An 18,255-nucleotide genomic window follows, 5' to 3' on the forward strand; every position below is an offset into this window, starting at 1 on the left:
GCTTGATCTCGCATGGATCAGCGAGATAAAGCTGCTCCTGTTTTGACCTTGTATGACTCTTGAGACAGGACATTGAAGTGTTACAATTCAAATACATGTAAATCGTGCAGACAGGTTGTTTTTTGAAGTGGGTATCATACAGGTTTAACCTACTTAGTTCTCTCTATTCAGGATAAGCACTTAGTTTACTATCAAGTAGAAAAGCAAGAAATTCAGCAAACTGTAGCATAGCTTTTTTCTTGCAGAAATGTGATTATTTTGGCTTGAAAGTTCAGACTTCGTTCCTCTGTGTGCATCAGTAGTGGAATCTTCCTCTTTATCTGTTTGCTCATCTCCATGGAGTTTAAAGTATAAAACCACCAGCCTCTATTATCTACTTCCAAGTTTGTGGCTTGAAGAATTAACTGAACATTTGTTTGAAATCATAGAGCAACTGAAGTTATAGTTATGCTCCCTAATATAGGGTTGAAAGCGTGTGAAAAGGAGAATAAGGTCCTAGAGCTGCTTACTCAAATGGTGTAAGAAGACACAGTAAATGAAATTAAGGCAGTATACACCATTTGCAATACACTTCTGCAGCATGTTTTCTTCTCAGCTGAAGAAGACTTGTTAGAATTCATCAACCTCATTTCTCAGTTTTACCATCAATAAAACTATAGAAGCTATTTCCCTCCTTCCTGTCTCATGTACCATCACATCTTCAATATAAATACTGAATTAAACATAAATTAGGTTATGCACTGCATCTTACACCATTATTTTTCATAATGTTTTTGCTAGGTGTTAGACAGCAACCCTCAATTTTTTATTTTTCATTGGCTTGCTTACCACTTCTAAATCAGTTTTGAGGCCGCTCTGGGCTCTACCATTCTGTTGGCATAGTTGTGTCAGTTTGGATTGTGAAATATTCACACGCTCCAGCCAACATTGCTGTGCTGGCAACGTGGTGTAGGTGCAGCTTAACTGACAGAAGAGCGCTGTTCTCCGCTCCGTGTATGTAGCTTAGGGAGTTGGTGCAGGAGGAAGAATGCTGCCTGCCCACTAAGGGACCCTGATAAAATAGCTGTCGTGGCAGGGCTGCTGTAGAGGAGAGGAGACGTGGATCCAGATGGCTGACATTTAAGGAATGGCAGACTGTAATGAATATACTCGGTGTAACTTGACCACAAATAGTCACTGCGTAACACGGAAAACAATAATCTGTGCAGTGTTCTGGATTTGCCCTCATTATTTTAATGAAGATAAATTCTAAAGCAGTGTTCTGTCTTCCTTTGTCGTAGGCTCCAGTGTCGCGTTTGAAGTAAGAAGTGTATTTCCATTCTGCTTAGAGTCATGTGTAACAGCTAAAGAAACTGTTTCACTGACATCAAGTTTAAGCTAAAATGTTTATATATGTATGTATGTCTCTTATGTTTGAAAAAAAATTGGAGAGAATGTTTCTTTTTTCTTCAGCTGAGCTGCACTCCGGCAGACAGTATCTGATGAAACAATGGCCCAAATATTTTTTTAATTCTTTATCATAACTAATGCATATTAAATTTGCATAGGAAGCTTATAAAAAGGACTTTTCTCCCCCCCCCTTTTTTTTGAGGATTTTTTTCAGTACAGTGTAACACTGAGAATGAGGGTGACCTGAATTTTTGCTGCCCAACATAAGAGGTACTATGAGGGTTCTGCTAAGGGCTTTTACTATTGACAGTGAGATATCTTCTCATATAACCTGTTAGCAGTAAAGAGATTAGCAATTAAGGTGAGTGAAACGCTGGAAAACTGCTTTCTTACCCACTTGCTTTCCAGTGAGATATACTGTGCTCTTTTCACTGACTGCAGTGTATTGTGTTTACGTGTATATGATACAAAAACAAGATCCTGGAATTGGTCCATGGTGTTAATGAAGCAAGAAATACCTCCACATTCACTTTTTCCTTCAGCAGATTGCCCTGGAGTCACAGCTTTGATAACCCACTCCTGGGAATATTTTGTACTATTGTTTGCTACTACTCTTGCATATAAAGAAAGCTCTATTTTTTGCTGAGATACAACCTTGGAATAAACTCGAAGTAGCAGTTTCTGAAAGGCAGAATAAATCTTCTAATTGAAACTAGAAACATGATGTCTATTAATTTATATTTTAACTCCACAACAGGACCTGAATTTTTATGAAAAGCAGATTTGTCCCATTCAGTAGATTCTTACGAAGCTCCAGATCAATAGGTTTGAAAGATAGGTCAGTTTAAATAAGTCAATTTTGGGTTACCTATTTGAGAATTAAACAGCAAAGGCGTTACTTTAACGCTCATATCAGTTTATTTTGCAAACATGATTTTTTTTTTTCATTTCCCACAGAAACGTTCCAGAGGTCAAGTTCTATTTGACAAAGTGTGTGAGCATCTGAACCTTTTGGAAAAGGACTACTTTGGACTAACATACAGAGACACAGAAAACCAAAAGGTAACACACAAACTTTGGTTGGCCTTTTGGTATGTGGGCTTCAGATTTCCCCTTATACAGTCCCCCTAAACAGTTGCAAACAGTCCATAACTTTTTATCTTTCTTTCCAATCTGCATGTATGTAGTTAGAGCTATTATTTTTTGGTACTGCTTTGTGCCTCCTGAGAACATCCCCTGCACTTCCTTGGCTTCCACCTGTGTTGGCTGTGTATGACATCAAAGAAGTTAATCATGTAGCTGGTTCTCTTTCTAGTAGGATTTATTTCATTAACACCATAGGTGAAAGTCAGATTTACACTCCTGGATGTATTACTAAACATATAACACTCAAATGTGGCTTATTTAATGCTATGGCTGGGATAAAGATAGAATGCGATTCACTGCTGCTGCTAACTGCTGAGATAAAGTTTTGGCTTTAAGACTTGACATACTCTGTCTTAGCATTATTGTTGATTTGGCTGAAGATGCAAGTCTTAAGAAGCAGTTAGCAGCAAGAGTGAATCCCATTCTGTCTGTCTATATCTCAACTTTAGCATTAAATAAGCTATTAACAGTGTGGAAGAAAATTAAAGGTTCAGATGTTAAATACATATATATTATTGTGGACACATTATGATAAAAAAAGAATATTAAAGGATCATTTTAAAATGTTGTGTATGTGTTGGTGTTTTAAGGTAAATATTTTGAAAGAATCCCGTACCAGAACTTCTTAGCAAGCTGTGCCATAGCCCAGCAGAGCTTGCCAGATGGAGGTGTTCTGAGTTCGGCATGGCCTCAAAGGTCTTCCCGTAGGTAGCTGGACCTATTACTACTTTTTTAGTTGTTACGTCCTGTGAGAATATTTATATTTCCTAGGCTTCTCATTGTTTCGGTTATGTATGCTACAAAAGTAATCAGTCTGTGGTTCTTTTTTTCTCTTTCTTCCCCTCTCTTTACAGACTTCAAAATATGAGGATTTTGTCCCTGAGTCATAAAATCACTTAAACAGACACTAGGTCCATGCCAGTTCAGGATAACACTTAAGCATACGCTTAATTTTGAGTTGTGGTTAAAGTTAGGCAGATGTGTAAGTGCATTTCCAAATAGGTATGCTTTCCTTTATTGGGAACAAAAAAATGCATTCATTATTAACAGGTGGTTTAGAAGTGCTAAACATTTATAGATCACCAATTACTCTCTGCAGAGATTAATAGCTAAAAGAATAATTGACCGACACTATTGATCAATAACATGCATAATTTTAATGTTAGAGTAGTTATCCATTCACCTCTATTCTCTGCCAAATGCCTTCCAGTCAGACAATATTGTGTCCACATCACGTCACATTTGAAAATAGAAATTCTGATGCATCTTTAATTTATAGCTGCATAGTGTGCTTTCATGCTCAAAAATAGTTGGAGCTCTTTTAGCTTCATGATTAGCACTACTGACTGGGTTTGGACAGCTGCAGACTGGTTGTTTTTGTTGTGGGGGTTTTGTTGTGTTCTGTTTGTTTGATATTTCTTTAATATTTTTGCTCTGATACATTTGTTTGTCTTTCCTTGGAGAAGGTGGAACTTTCCTATGGGAAGCGAACTTTTTGTTCTGTACTGTGCAACGCATTTTAAATATTAATTTAACTCTGTTAGAAGACAATGCAGGAGTGCAAGGACTTTATCTCCCAATATCTGAGAGTCAGAGAAGTGGGTACAAAGCAGGGTGCTTCATAAATTTTAAGCTTTGGCTGGAGCTGAAATGCCAAGAGGCAGCGAGCTGCTGCGTGCCCTCTCCAGAGGATTTGTGTCTCAGCCAACGGTGCTCCTCAGCAGCCAGGAGTAGTAACACGTTGCCGTGATAATTCCCCACCTCCTCAGCAGGGTCTTCTCACATAGCCAGCAAGCTCTGCACGGCACCTCGGCGGTGATTCTGCCGTTAGTCTCTGCTGGTGCCCCGCAATAACCCCTCGCGCTTACGCTGGGTTGCAAATACGGAGGTGTCCCGTGCCATGCTTACTGACAGTACAGCAAGACTTTTCAGTACGCTCAGGCCTTCAAGGATTAAATCAACACAACTTCGTGACAAGCTCGTGGAAATCCAGTTGGCATTTTCCCAGAAGCTATTTTGGAAGGAGGTTTCTATGGATTGTTTTGTTTTTTTTAATTTCAAACCGTTCAGCTGAGACAGTTAATAAAATCCTGATTCTACCCAGGGCCACACATTGAAACTGAGTGTTATTCCTGTCTACTGCTATACCGAAAATAAAGGAATGGACCTTCAAGTCTTCTAGGACTGTCTCATAGCACTGTTTGAAAAATAATGTTTATTGTATTTTCTAATTCAAATTGAAAAAGGAAACATTTTCTTTTCAGAATTGGTTGGACCCTGCCAAGGAAATCAAAAAGCAGATCCGAAGTAAGTTTGTTATCATTTGTGTGTTTATTTCAGGGGATCTGGAGAGATTTCATGCTGGTGTATCCAGAGATCAAAATCTGATAAAATGTGTCTCCTTCCAAACTGTAATCTGTATTTGCAAACCTATCAGACCTCTTTTTAGCCAAACCAGGTAGCAGAGACAGAGAAGTGATTCCCTGTCATCCTAGTAAGATTTCTTTGGTGCCAAACACCCAATTTCACTCATTGGCTGTTGCAGCTGTATAGGCTTATTCCTAAGTCGTTGGGGTAATTCAGAACTCCTGGGTGTAAGTGATCATCTTGTAACACCAGGCACACTGCAGCTCATGGGCTTTTTCTTTTTTTTGGTCAGGAGCACTCACCCGCTGCTGGTGCTAGACGCAGCCTTAGTTTCTCAGTCCACACGGTCTCCTAAACAGTGGAGAGTCAGCCCATGCAGACCTTGCGAGCAGGCTAGGTAGCCTTTCCCACATCTGCTCCGATGTGATGAAAGGAGAAAACTGGTAAGGTCCCCTGTGTGGAGACTTTGTTATTGAAATGAGTTGCAATAGGATTTGGCAAGTACCAGCGGCACTGCTTTTGGAGCTGTCACGTTAGTGTTTTATTACATTTGCTGCTTAGCTGCAAAACTTAGTCCTGAGGTCAGTAAACCAACCAAATGTCCGCTCAGGCACTAAGACGAGCAGGACTAGGTCGTTCTCCCAGCCTGCGGTTGCAACCTGCTGTATAAGCCCTGGAGGCTCAAAAACAGAGTAAGGGCCAAGGACAAACTCTCTCTGAGCCATAAATAGTGCATGTGGTCTAAGTGACTGACACCGTCTCACTGCACCACATATAGGGAGGCTGCCCGGCTGGACACCTCTGCAACTGGATCGCTCTTCGTCCTGGTACACGGCTCATATAAATGCCTCACCCGCTGCTCGTGGGAGATGCTAGGAGATTTACAGGACAAGCTAGAGGGAGTGCTGGCCCCTTCTCCCCAGCTTTAGAGCAGCAGGAGAGCTGCAGGGAAGGGGCAGAGGTCTTCCCGCCCCCACAGTGAGGTTGGTTATGGCCACTGTGACCTATCACAGAGCTTAAATTTCTCATTCTTCTGCTGCATCTTGTCCCAAATCTCTGGATTTTCTGAATGTTTTAGGTATTTTATCACATAAAGAGATCAGACAATTACTCAAGACCAGAAAACATGAAGTGACGTTAGTAAAAACAGCTTGACATTTGCAGAGATGCAAAAACCTGAAGTTTGACATTAAACAACATAACCTTAGGGGATTGAGCCACAGTTAAAATTATTTCTTTGCATTACCTTTGTTTAGACCGTATCCAGGAACACTGTTAATATCCTGTAGTAAATAGCACTCCATCAAAGTGTCTTTCTTCTCTGCATTTCAAAAACTTGAACTTTGCTACAAAAATGACCATTCAATTCATGGAGAATCAGTCAATTTTTTGCTTCACATGTGTATTTTAAAAAGCTCAGTTGTTAAATTTAGCTCTCTGCTATGTTAGAAATTCAAAAATGTCTCATAGAAAAACCATGTCACAGCTGCCAGGCTCAAAATGTGACCTAATTATTTTCCCCCTCTCTTTTAAAAATTGATGAAATGTTTGTTTGTATAACTTTCTTCTCAGGAAAATCTCAGTAGTTTGTGTCTACACGTTTTGTAAATAATGCCTCTGTGCTTTTACAAACAAATGCACCTGGTAGCTTACATTTGTTGGACCAAGCCTAGCAAAAGTCACTTCCCCCTCCAGGATTCAAAGGGTTAATTTACACTGAGTGGAAAACTTCCTCAGTTACTAGGAACAACTGCATCTTTCCATCAGTATTATTTTCATTACACGTAAGTGATCTGCAATGAGAAATAACCAAGATTTGTGTTTCATTGTATGCCTTCTTTTAATCTACTAAAAGGGTGGGTCCAGAAAGCGCTGCAAACCTTGATGAGTCAAATTATGTTGATTGTCAGTGCAAGTAAAACAGTTCAACTTGAAACTGCTGATTTGAAATGCATTTAATATGTGCCCAAGCCATGAGTTAGACAGTGAAAGGTTGTGACAGCGAGAGATTAACCAGGGGAGAAAAGTCTAGTCCTGAACCTGATGCAGGGGACAGTTGTATTTGTAGAAGATGACAGCGATAATTTGCTTGCTTTATAGAATTCACCTTATAAGTTTGGAACAGGAAAACTTTGGAAAAGTAGGACTCTTACACATGGCAATATTCATGAATGGTTAAAAAAATATATATATAATGCTACTAAATGTGGATTGAGTGGTAGAAAACTCAGAGATCCCTGATTCCATGGTAAACAAGCAGGATTTCATTCCAGTGTTTGAAAAATTTAAGCGGTCACTGTGTAGAAGGCCTCTAGTTTGCACCCCATTAGTTTTAACCCTCTAGTGTGAACAGAGCTGTGTTGTATTTAAACCCATGTAAGTGAGGAGAGAAGGCCGCTTACTCTGTTACCCTAGCCAGCTGTGCTCCCAAGGGATATACGATAGGTTTTATTTATTTTGTGTGTGCCAGAAGCCAGGCACAGATTTATTGGCAGCAGCCTCGAAGCCCCCCTGCCCTCCACCGTACGTCCAGTGGCCAGACTGGCTCTCGGCTCGTTACCCATTCCCAGATGGGACATGTCCCAGCCTCGCTGCTGGGCAGCTCTTCCTCCCATAGGCTCTTACGGCACAACAACGTGGAAAAGGTCCTCAGATGAAGGAACTCCAAAATTTCACCAGGAGCTGAAATCCTAATGGTAAATGCTGGTAAAGTGTCCAGTTACTATGATTTTGGTTTCTTGACTGCAGAAATATTGTGACTTAAATGACAGAAATATGTATAGAGAGATTTTTCCCACAACAAAGGCCTAGGTGAAAAGTTCTTTCACTAAAATGTCACCATGTTGCTTGCTAGAACATCCCATTTTTTTTTACTACTTTTTACTTGTATTTGAGATGTGCACTAGCATAACTTGTCACCTTTTTCAGAATAGCTTTTATGTTTGTGTTATGTTTAATTCTTTCTTAGTTTTAGTCTCGATATTCTTAGCCACACTTAAAGCTAACTTTCCAGAAAAATTTTACAAAATACTTGCCATGATGCAAACCAATATCCTAAGGGTCACCTAAAGTTACTGAAATTCCCAAATAAGAGTTCCCCAGTCTTGAAGGCCCTTTTTCAGTTACGGCCTCCGTGTTTGTCCTTTCAGTTTTGTCTGCGCGGCAGTTTATGTCTGCTGAAGGCAGGAGCTGTGTGCTGCAACGGCGCTCGGCGACGGTGCCGATAAGCCTGTACGGACAGATAAGAGTTCAGCACTGCACACGTGACTCTCGTTACGTACTGGAAGCTCGTTTATACACTAGTTTGTGGTGCTTCCAGTGCCGCTGCGTTTCGAGTTACTTGTTTTTAAACCTTGTATAGGTTGCGTTTCCAGATTGTTGATCCCTGTAACCATTTTTTGACTGTTTTTTTCTTTAATTTCAAATGTTAACAATACATTGCTGCTCCCTTAGGGCCCTTGCTTCAGTGAAAATCTTACTAAATAAGAAAAGTTCTGTAAGACCTGGTCTAATACTGTAATTGTGAGGAGAAAAAGTAACATCTCCAGAACAGGAAAAAGATACTATATCCTGTTTTTATGAATTGCCTGACTGGAGTATTTTAAAGTCTGTTATAGCACGTGTTTGTGTTCGTGTTAATAGCACGGACATCTCTATTTGCACTTGTACTTTTCTAATATGTACTTCTAGTAATCCTCTACTCTTTTCCAGGTGGTGCTTGGCAGTTTGCATTTAACGTGAAATTCTACCCTCCAGACCCTGCCCAGCTATCTGAAGATATTACCAGGTGTTTAAAACATTGAATATCTTTCTAGAAGGGGCTTAAAAGCTGGGTTTGATAGTGCTTACACTGTGATTATCAGAGAAAAGGAATGTTTTGCATTGTGCTTCCTAACTGTTAGGAGTTTACGGAAAATATGTGATGCTTTGGCAGAAGAGAGTCTATGAACAGTTTTTAGTCCTTTGAGCTAAGAAAGCTTTCACGTTTTCATAACTTGACTCTAAAATCAGGCATTTCCAATATACCTGTTCTTGAGAGTTGATTGTACTTTAAATTTTCACAGAGATGGCTACTGCCCAGTATTGCCAGTGGTAGCAAGCTTTTATTGTCAGTGAAATCGCAACTATGAAAGGAGAGAATGGAGATAAGAATAAGCACACTTGTAATTTTTGTATGTCCTCTAACTCGGTATGCAGTTGATGCTCACAGTACAGTGAATGTGTACTGCTTCCTGCTATCCAGCGGTCACTTGCCTCTGCAGGCTGCACCTCAGCCACCTGTTTTAGTCGTGAGATTGCAAGCACAAACAGAAAACACTCACTTGGTTTTCTCCATAGTGTAAGACAGGTTTCTAAGCCATGAGGAGTTTTATGCAATAGGCAAGCTTGTTCCCTAGCCCATTCTAACATTTTGAAACCTCTTAGTATTTTAGCCGTTTGTTGCTTTGTGGATTAAAGAAGTGTTCAGATAAAGCCTTCAGCATAGAACAGAGTACCTCTGCGCTAGACAAGGGAATATAATACATATTGAATATGTATATTGAATATAATATAATCACATATAATGAAAGACTGTGTCCCAAAAGTTCACAGTTAAACAGAAGTAAAGGGAGAGACTGGCAGAATGGAAGGATTGCTTTTTTTCCTCATGTATAATGGACTCAACACACAGAGGGTCTCTCTGCAGTGTAGGACTTAGGAATATTTCCTAATTCCTAGCTTTGAATGCACATCCCACCCTTGGGGTAAGACCTGGATATGAAGCCAAAGATCATTCTCTAGCTCAGAGCCAGAGCACGCTGACATCAGGCTTACAGTAAGACTTGTGGTGGAGCCAGGAGGTCTGTCTCACCCTTACAACTCCCACAAGAGCTCTCTGCCTCAACCACAAAGCCAGCAAATATTATTTTTCAGTTTTTCCTCATTCCTTTTATCTGGTTCTTTTTTGCACTGTTCATCACAATATTTTACAGAGCATTTACTGTTTAAATGTATTTCTGAGAAAGCTGCATAACTTATTAATAAGACAGCTTTTTTTTTAATTTCTTGCAGTTCATCTACCCTTTAAGAAGCAGTATCTGGTGCTGCTTTTTTCTCCTCAATAAAAAAAACACATATAAGCTAACTATATGTCTAAGTTTTATTTATTTATTATATGAAATTCTTACATTGTAAATCAAATGAGCAAAATTGCCCAGAGTATCTGTATAAAGAAAGACACCCTGGAATGTTTAATGGAGATTTCTTTATCTAGCATAAACAATATGGCAACCTACTTTATTAACAAATCTCCATGCTGCTTTATAAAGATTAATCAATTAAGTCTTAGTAACCACAGTTCAGGCAAGTTTTTTTTTTTTTTTTTTTTTTTAATCCTTGTTAACACCTGAAAAACCTTATGCTTGAGCGTTTTCAGCAAGGTAGTAGCAGCAGAAGAATTGAGACATTCTTGCGGCTCTTTGGGCACATTCTCCTTTTCTAAAAGTGCTGGAAGAGGACTGTCTAAATTGTTCTCGCGCTCTGTTGCAGGTACTACCTCTGCTTGCAGCTGAGAGATGACATAGTCTCTGGTCGGCTGCCCTGCTCTTTTGTCACACTCGCTCTCCTGGGCTCCTATACTGTGCAGTCAGAGCTTGGCGATTACGACCCCGATGAATATGGCAGCGACTATGTCAGTGAATTCCGCTTTGCACCAAACCACACTAAAGAATTGGAAGACAAAGTCATTGAGTTGCACAAGAGCCACAGGTAAGCAGAGAATACGCATGTAGATTGTCGCCTGCGTTCAGCTCCATCATGAATTGTGAAAATCTGCCGTGTCTTGCTGAATTATAGCACTTAATAAGGGTATTTTTAGGAAAAGACACTTTTCCATTTCTTTGGTTAGAGATGTGCAGCAGAGCTTTAGCTCTGATAGATATCTTGCTGTGTGAGGGATACAGCTTTAGTTGTGATGGAGGAAAAATGCTTTCTATGCGCTAAATTTTCTTTCAGGCTGTGTTTCTTTAACATTGGTTGCTTTTCCTCAGGGGAATGACGCCGGCAGAGGCTGAGATGCATTTCCTGGAGAATGCCAAAAAGTTATCAATGTATGGAGTAGATCTCCATCATGCCAAGGTATGGACTATAGTTGTTTAAGCCAGAGCCTACAGTGGTCGTTTTTCTTGCATGATGTAGTACTTCAAGTCACACAGACTCCCTGATTTTAATGTTTGTCCCTGATTTCTTGTTTTTTCAAGACAGGCAGTTTGTGGAGTAAATCACTAGTCAACAGGAGGAAAGGTGACTCATAGAGTAAACATGGATTTAGCTTGCAATTATAACATAATTTAGCCTATAGATTCAAAGATGTTGCTTATCAGCCATTGGTGCCTATTGATTGAACAACCGGCTCCTTTGGGAGAAATATTGAATGGACAGAGGAATGAGTGAGGGTATTAGAAGCTGTCCAGAGAGTAATCAGTTGTCATTTCTTTCAGCTACATTTTTCAATTTTGTAAGGCCAACTACAATGTCTTAACTAGATAAACAGATCATTTCCACACTGCAAAGAACCTTGAAGCTCTTATTTAGCCTTGCTGAAAACCTAACTGATTTGATAGGAATAAGGAGACAGAGGCCTGTGTCTCTTCTGAAGTGCAGTCATTGCAGTTAAGTGGAGGGACAGTACTTCTTTTGGAAACATTCTCTCACGATGTAGCAGTTTCTCTAATCAGCAGGTTAAGGTATGGTCAAAAATAAATGGTCATTCTTATTGTGAATTGGGAGAGCCACCAACAGCCTTGTGGTGGTGTACCGTTTTTTCTCAAATAACTAATTACTATTTATTCTTCACTCTTCAAAGTAAAACTAATGGATTTCAACATCTTTGAGGTTAGTAAGTGTACTTAGCAAGCGAATGCTGAATAAAGAATCCTGAGCTGTGGAGAGCACTGCGTTTTCTGTAAAGGTCACATTGCTGTGAGCCCATTTTTATTCTGCAGCAGACCCTTTCAAGAACTGAGACAAGTTTGCAGCTTGGATCTTGAAAGGGTCTGCAACCATGTCCCTGGGGCATTTCATAGGAACTGGGCATGCATGTTACAGAATTCAAGGCAATCTTTTGTGTTCTATTAATTGCCTTTACTGAAAATGAAAAATCTGAGAATGGCTCAATGAGCAGCTTTCTACCAGAAGGCCAGCTGCAGCTTTTTCTGTCTGTTGCAGATAGGCACACAATCTTGAGGCACATTTGGAGCAAGGCTAGAAATCGATTGGCAAATGTCAGTCAGTAGCTTTTTTTAACATGCTTTGTTCAACACAAAGAATTTTGCAAAACAAGAAAAAAGTGAGTTTCTGTTCTAAATATGTTGCATGCTTCATTACTGAAAATTTAATGTAGTGTGCTACTCGGGCCAAATTATTCTCTTCGGAGTTGTGGAATATTGGAAAAAGGTTTTGAAATCTAAGATAAGATACCCTGAGATAACTTTTTCTCCAAAATAAGTATCAGTATACAGTTTTACTGTTCTGTTTTTCTTACTGAAACATTCAGTGCAAGAGAAGCTGGTAGGCGAGCTGACCTCCCTCTAATATACAGGTCTTATTTAAAAAAAGTTTGTAACCAAACTGGGTTTGTCTGTGGATTAAGAAACCCAAACAGAATCTTGCAAGCTGAGCTAAACCTGTATGAAAAGTAATAGTTTAAATTAGGTCTGCCAGTGAGTTCTGACAGTGTTAGACCATCAGATGGGTCAAATGCCTCGGTGGGACACTTTTCAGAGTTATACAGTGGCAGATCTCTCTGTGTAGTAGATGTCAAATGTCAATTCCTTAAGGCTGCACAGGTTTCCAAGGTATTCAACAGCTGCTGGACTCGCTAGCTACTGTTAAGAGTAGTTTTCAATTACAAAGCTGCAGGGAAAAAAAAAAGGCATTCGAATGGACAGATTTGCCCTCTGGGCTGTCACCACTCCAATAAATCTCCAACTTACACCCAGCACTACAAGGATTTATAACTCTGTTTCTCATGTTTGGGACGTTATGGCTAAGAGTTTTGTGTGCTGTGGTGGAAAGGTGTCACTCCTGATAAAAAGATAAATTCTCCTCTTACTCCAGTTAGACTCTAGTAGCATCACATTTAAAAGCAGTCATTGACACCAACAAGTAGAAGAAGCCTTGAATGCATTTAGATCTGCTGCAAAGGTGGGTTTGAGGAAAGAAAGCCTTTTTTCAGCAAGTTTTTGAGAAAGTATTTCTAAGGAATTTGCCACTTGCCTATGCAGCTATATGCCATATGGGAATATGTGTACATTTCAAACATTTGCCAGGCAGTATGATTTCAGGCAGTGAGACTTTATTTTTTAAAAACATGTTCATTGTGTTTAAACATTACTCACTGCTTAGGAAGCTATAAAACTGAAGTCCACTGACAAAAAATAATTCTCTCTTCTGTTACACCTTGCATTGATACTGCATCAGAATTTTATTTAGGAAATAATCTACTTTTAAATGGCAATATCATCATTGTTGGAACAATGATTTTTTTTTTTTTAACTGTGGGGTACCCTTTGGGCACTAATGGTACGTTGTGTCTCTGATCTTAAAGCGTTTCAAGCTGTGCTGTAACCTTTTCATCTAGATTGACTGTGTGTGTCTCAGGGTTCGTCTTAAAATATAATCAAATTTTTCGCTATATCCTTAAACATGATTTTTGGGAAAACTAAAGGAAAATGATGAATTAATATCATGATTGTCATAGCTTCACAAGCTTGACATAGATTGACCTCTTCATAGATTCTATTCTCAGAATTTTGTAAGTTTAAGTTATCTTAAAATAATTCCTGAATAACTCTTTGCTTAAAGGTGACTATTTCATTTTCCAACAGCATTTACTTAGCTAAATGAAAAAAAAGTAGAGTTATAGCCTTGACAGGCTGCGGGCAATAGATGGGTTTATGACTATTTGAAAGCTATTTGACTATTTATGAAGGAAAGAGAAGTTCTTTCTTCTTATTTAAAAAAATATTTATAGATGTATTTTAATAGGATTATGGCCAAATCTTTTATAAGATTAAGATGTCTGTATTACAGTTCCTCTCTCAAAATGAGTTATAACACAGGTGTTGTCACAGAGTTTTAAAAGAATCTTTCTGGTCTAAATGCCCAACTTTCTGCCTACTGGTCATTTCACATACTACTGCAGAAAAGTGAGAAAATGAAAATACTGGGCATAGGCACAACAGCATTAAAAAAACTAGCAAACCAACTAAAGCCAATGCAAACAAACCAAAGGAAAAGAAACTGAGGATTCGTGAAGCTTAGCCATGGAGATGAGTGATGCAGGGTAAATGGTATGCAGTCCCACTTTCAATCTTGTATTTATGCTAATGACACTTGGGAAGTAATAAAAGTTATGCTATATGGATAATTTTATTATTTTAATAGTGTCTCTTGTTTTCCTCCATTCCTTTTACAGTCTTTCTAAAAGGTAAAGCAACGCTTAGGCTCTCTCACCCAGCCTAACCTTACTATTACTTGCATAAACGCAGACAATAAGTAAGCCAGCTTTTAGAAGTCAGATCACAGCACTGATGTATTAAAACGTTCAGCTCATAAAAAAAAATAAAAAAAATAAGAAAAAGTATACCATAATCTACAAAACTTCAGAGTATAAAGGGAGAAGTACTCAAGTAAGCATACTGCTTCCTTTTCCAGGATTCTGAAGGTGTGGAAATCATGTTAGGTGTTTGTGCGAGTGGCCTCTTGATATATCGAGACCGACTGAGAATAAATAGGTTTGCCTGGCCAAAGGTTCTGAAAATTTCATACAAGAGGAACAACTTCTATATCAAAATCCGACCAGGGGAGGTAAGAGCTTCCGAACCCTCCTTAGTGAATGGAGCCTTTCCAAAAAACCCCAGGTTCTCACTAATTTGTTAATTTGTCATGCTTCACAAACCGTTAACATTCCTCTTCATTTATATTTTTTAATTTGTGCTGATTTTCTTGGGAAAGATTAGGTAAATACTTTAGTTAAAGTACAGGTAAAGCCTTCTTTGATGTTTTTTGCTTTATATCCATGAACTAATGTAAAGAATAAATACGGTCATCTGCATGTTAAAAAGCATTCATTTTATGAATGCTTTGAGATTTTAAGTAACGTATTGCTGCAGTTGTAGAACTACCCTTATTCCTGGAGTGCTCATCATCCATCATCATGTTGAATATTGAATTAGTGTCTATTCTTCTTCCCCACTAAGGGATATATACATATATATATATAGGCCATACCAAATTTTATGAGCATGTCAGACTAGTAAATTTGGAATCTGAGTAGAAATCTGGAGACTGATAAAAATGGGGTCAAGTGTCCATTCATCAGCATTATTGATGGCCACATGCATTAGCCCTTCCAGACCCATAGGAGCTCAAGTGCTGACGTTGAAGAAGGTGATGTGAAAGCTCGTACAATGAGTGCCCTCTCGTGGCTTAGCCGGATGCATAGCAATCCACTGTCAACATGTGTGTCTGTCTATACCTCATGCTTTGAGCATGCACCAGCATAGAAGTAAGGTAATACATCTTAGCAAAAATCCCAGGAAGAGTTCAAGTTCACCAAAGGGAAAAGAGTGTCTCCATTTTATCTGCTGGTCTGTGATAGATGAAAAATCCATGTTCGTTTTAGTGGGTGGAGCTGCAGAGCAAGTCAGAAAGCACTTAGCTGATTTTCAAGAATGACATTTCTCCCTTAATGCAATATGGCAGTTGAGAGCCCTGAGCCTAGTGTCTCCAGTACTGCCTCTACGTGGCCTGGGGATTCTGCTGGGGGCCCCGCAGTACAGCTGGCCACTTGAACATTTTTGCAGAATGCTACACCAGAATCCACAAACCTGACATCTTCTGCCTCTTAGCAGGCACAGTCTTAGTAACCAACTTTCCGATCTTGAGTTTGATGTAAATAAAACAGAATAGCCACTGATGTTCCCACTGCCTGCACTCAAACTCTTCATCACTGGAGCTCTGCTGATCTTGGTATGCAGATTCTTGTAACCAGTCGTTGCAAAATAATCAACGCAGTCTCTTTCCAAATCACATTTGATGATAATGTGATTTACTATCCCATGTGCCACTTGCATCATCTTTATCGTTTTGCTGTTTCCTGTCTTGTCTCCGTCAGTTCCTACAGAGATCCTGGCTTTCTTACAGCCGCCCTTCTGCCTACCCTGATCCCAGCAACATTATTTCACCTACTCAGCTATTTGGCTATAGCCATCACCATGTTACGGCTGTTGTAGCTGCCACAGCTTTTGCATCTGGAATATAAATCTGCAGCACAACCTAGAAAGATAACGTGATGTCTGCAGCCAGCTCTCTCAATCGCCTGCACTTCTATTCATCCTGCTCAGAAGATAAGCTAGCTAAAAACACAGTGATTTACTATCTTTAGCTCTTTTAACTATAAATCTCCTTAGTCTAAGGCTGTGTGAGACCAAATTAGTCCTGGGGAACTACTGCTCCCCTCCAGGCTAATACCAGGCTTCCCACTGTTCTTTAAATTGGTGCAGTTGTTGCATGTTGTTAAAACAACAGGGCAAAAATGCTTAAATGTTTTTTTTTCTCTCTTGTATCTCCCAAGTCTTAACTGATCTCTTCCTTGCTATGCACTACCGTGCATGAAACATTGCTGTCACCAGCAAAAACCTCTTGCTCATTATCTGGATTTCTCCCAAAAACCAATCCCCAAAGTTGGACTTTGACAGGTGTCTACAGAATATGTATATATGTGGTTATATACATGAGCATATATGTTCATACTTGCAATGAGATGATGATAGATAGAGGAGATGAAGATGAACCTATATACCTGTGCACACTGTCTAAATATAGATGCACAGCATCAGAAACATACTTTGATTTTCTTCTTTCCTATCTAGTTTGAGCAGTTTGAAAGCACTATTGGGTTTAAGTTGCCAAATCATCGTGCTGCAAAGCGCTTATGGAAAGTGTGTGTTGAACACCATACATTTTTCAGGTATGTGGATTTTTTTTCCTAAAGGTGTACCATAAAACATGATGAAAAATAACAATTCTGTCAGTAGAGACAAATACCTTCAAATCAAATTGTCTTTCGGATCAAGAGCTGTCTCTGAGCAGACGCAGGAAGGTAACTGTTCCTTAAAAATTTGGGAAGTTTCACACAAATTATTCATGTTCTTTAAGATAGTTATTGAATGGTTAAAATCATCATAAAATTCTAATGGTCAGCTTCATGTTTTTGATTTCTTTGCCCACTAAGAAGAACTCAGTTTTTCTAATCCGTTATCTAAGTGATTTTGTAATGTGGGGCATTCTTTACTTCCTTTTTAGCCATGGACTCATGGGACATAGGTTTTACAACGGATAATGATACACAACAGTGTTCTTTTTTTCCTCTACAGAAATAATGGACTTATTTGCGGACTAAGTGGAATAATACATGCACTACTTGGTGTGTTTTAGGCTCCTGCTGCCAGAAGCACCTCCAAAGAAATTCCTCACGCTGGGCTCCAAATTTCGCTACAGTGGTCGAACTCAGGCCCAGACTAGAAGAGCCAGTGCGCTAATAGACCGCCCCGCGCCTTATTTTGAGCGTTCTTCTAGTAAACGTTATACTATGTCTCGGAGCTTAGATGGCGGTAAGATCCTCTTAATTACCTCCCTTGGACTTTTTCAGAACTTATAGTCACTGTGGTCATTGATTTAGTTTAGATATAAACTTCTTGTAATCTCATATCCGTTGAGGCTCTGCTGAGTGGAGACTGTAAGTACGCGCACGTTCACTATTTAATGTGAAAAGGCATTGTATCAATACAGCTGGCCCTTCTGCTTTTAATAACCTGTGTGGTCTGCAGCGTAAGGCTTATGTGGGAAGAGAAGCAGTATTTACAGTTGTCTACATAGCTGGACTTTTAGATTCATGAGGTACATTATCCAGTGTAAACAGTACAGTACAGTACACTGAGCAGTACAGAAGTGTCTCCTGGACAAAGTAAGCAAGGCATCAGATGGCCCTACAAAGCTTGTTGACTTTCAAAGGATCTTTTCTGCTTTCTCATGAAGCCTTTTTTGAAATTACTACCAGCTGCCATTCTTCAGGAATCGCCTCCAGCCTAGGAAACCAATGAGCTTGTTGTGTCCTGGAGCTGGAGGAGCTGTCGCTGATGGCCCTCTTGCAACCTCCATGCTGGCTGCCATTGCGTTTGGAGCACGCAGCAGTGTCTAGGGAGATGAGCCCCAAAACAAGACTTTGCTTTGCGGCATCTCTTGGCTACTTCTGGTTTGGGTTATGAGAGATCATGGCCAAGCCCTGGGGCTGGAGCTCTCCTGACTATC

The 18,255-nt window shown here is 39.5% G+C and overlaps 1 protein-coding gene across 12 annotated transcripts in view; it reads left to right on the forward strand.

Annotated features, from left to right (window-relative positions):
- The window catches only part of EPB41L3 (erythrocyte membrane protein band 4.1 like 3), a 134,543-nt gene that overhangs the window by 88,850 nt on the left and 27,438 nt on the right, over positions 1 to 18,255 (forward strand). For all 12 annotated transcript variants that reach the window (XM_062570161.1, XM_062570160.1, XM_062570164.1 and 9 more), the window contains exons 4-11: positions 2,347 to 2,451; positions 4,800 to 4,842; positions 8,614 to 8,689; positions 10,432 to 10,650; positions 10,932 to 11,019; positions 14,599 to 14,751; positions 16,818 to 16,915; positions 17,383 to 17,558. In XM_062570161.1, the coding sequence (XP_062426145.1) occupies positions 2,347 to 2,451; positions 4,800 to 4,842; positions 8,614 to 8,689; positions 10,432 to 10,650; positions 10,932 to 11,019; positions 14,599 to 14,751; positions 16,818 to 16,915; positions 17,383 to 17,558 (958 nt within the window). The remainder of the gene's footprint in view (positions 1 to 2,346; positions 2,452 to 4,799; positions 4,843 to 8,613; positions 8,690 to 10,431; positions 10,651 to 10,931; positions 11,020 to 14,598; positions 14,752 to 16,817; positions 16,916 to 17,382; positions 17,559 to 18,255) is intronic.

Source organism: Rhea pennata, chromosome 2, assembly GCF_028389875.1.
Source record: "Rhea pennata isolate bPtePen1 chromosome 2, bPtePen1.pri, whole genome shotgun sequence".
Lineage (NCBI taxonomy): Eukaryota > Metazoa > Chordata > Aves > Rheiformes > Rheidae > Rhea > Rhea pennata.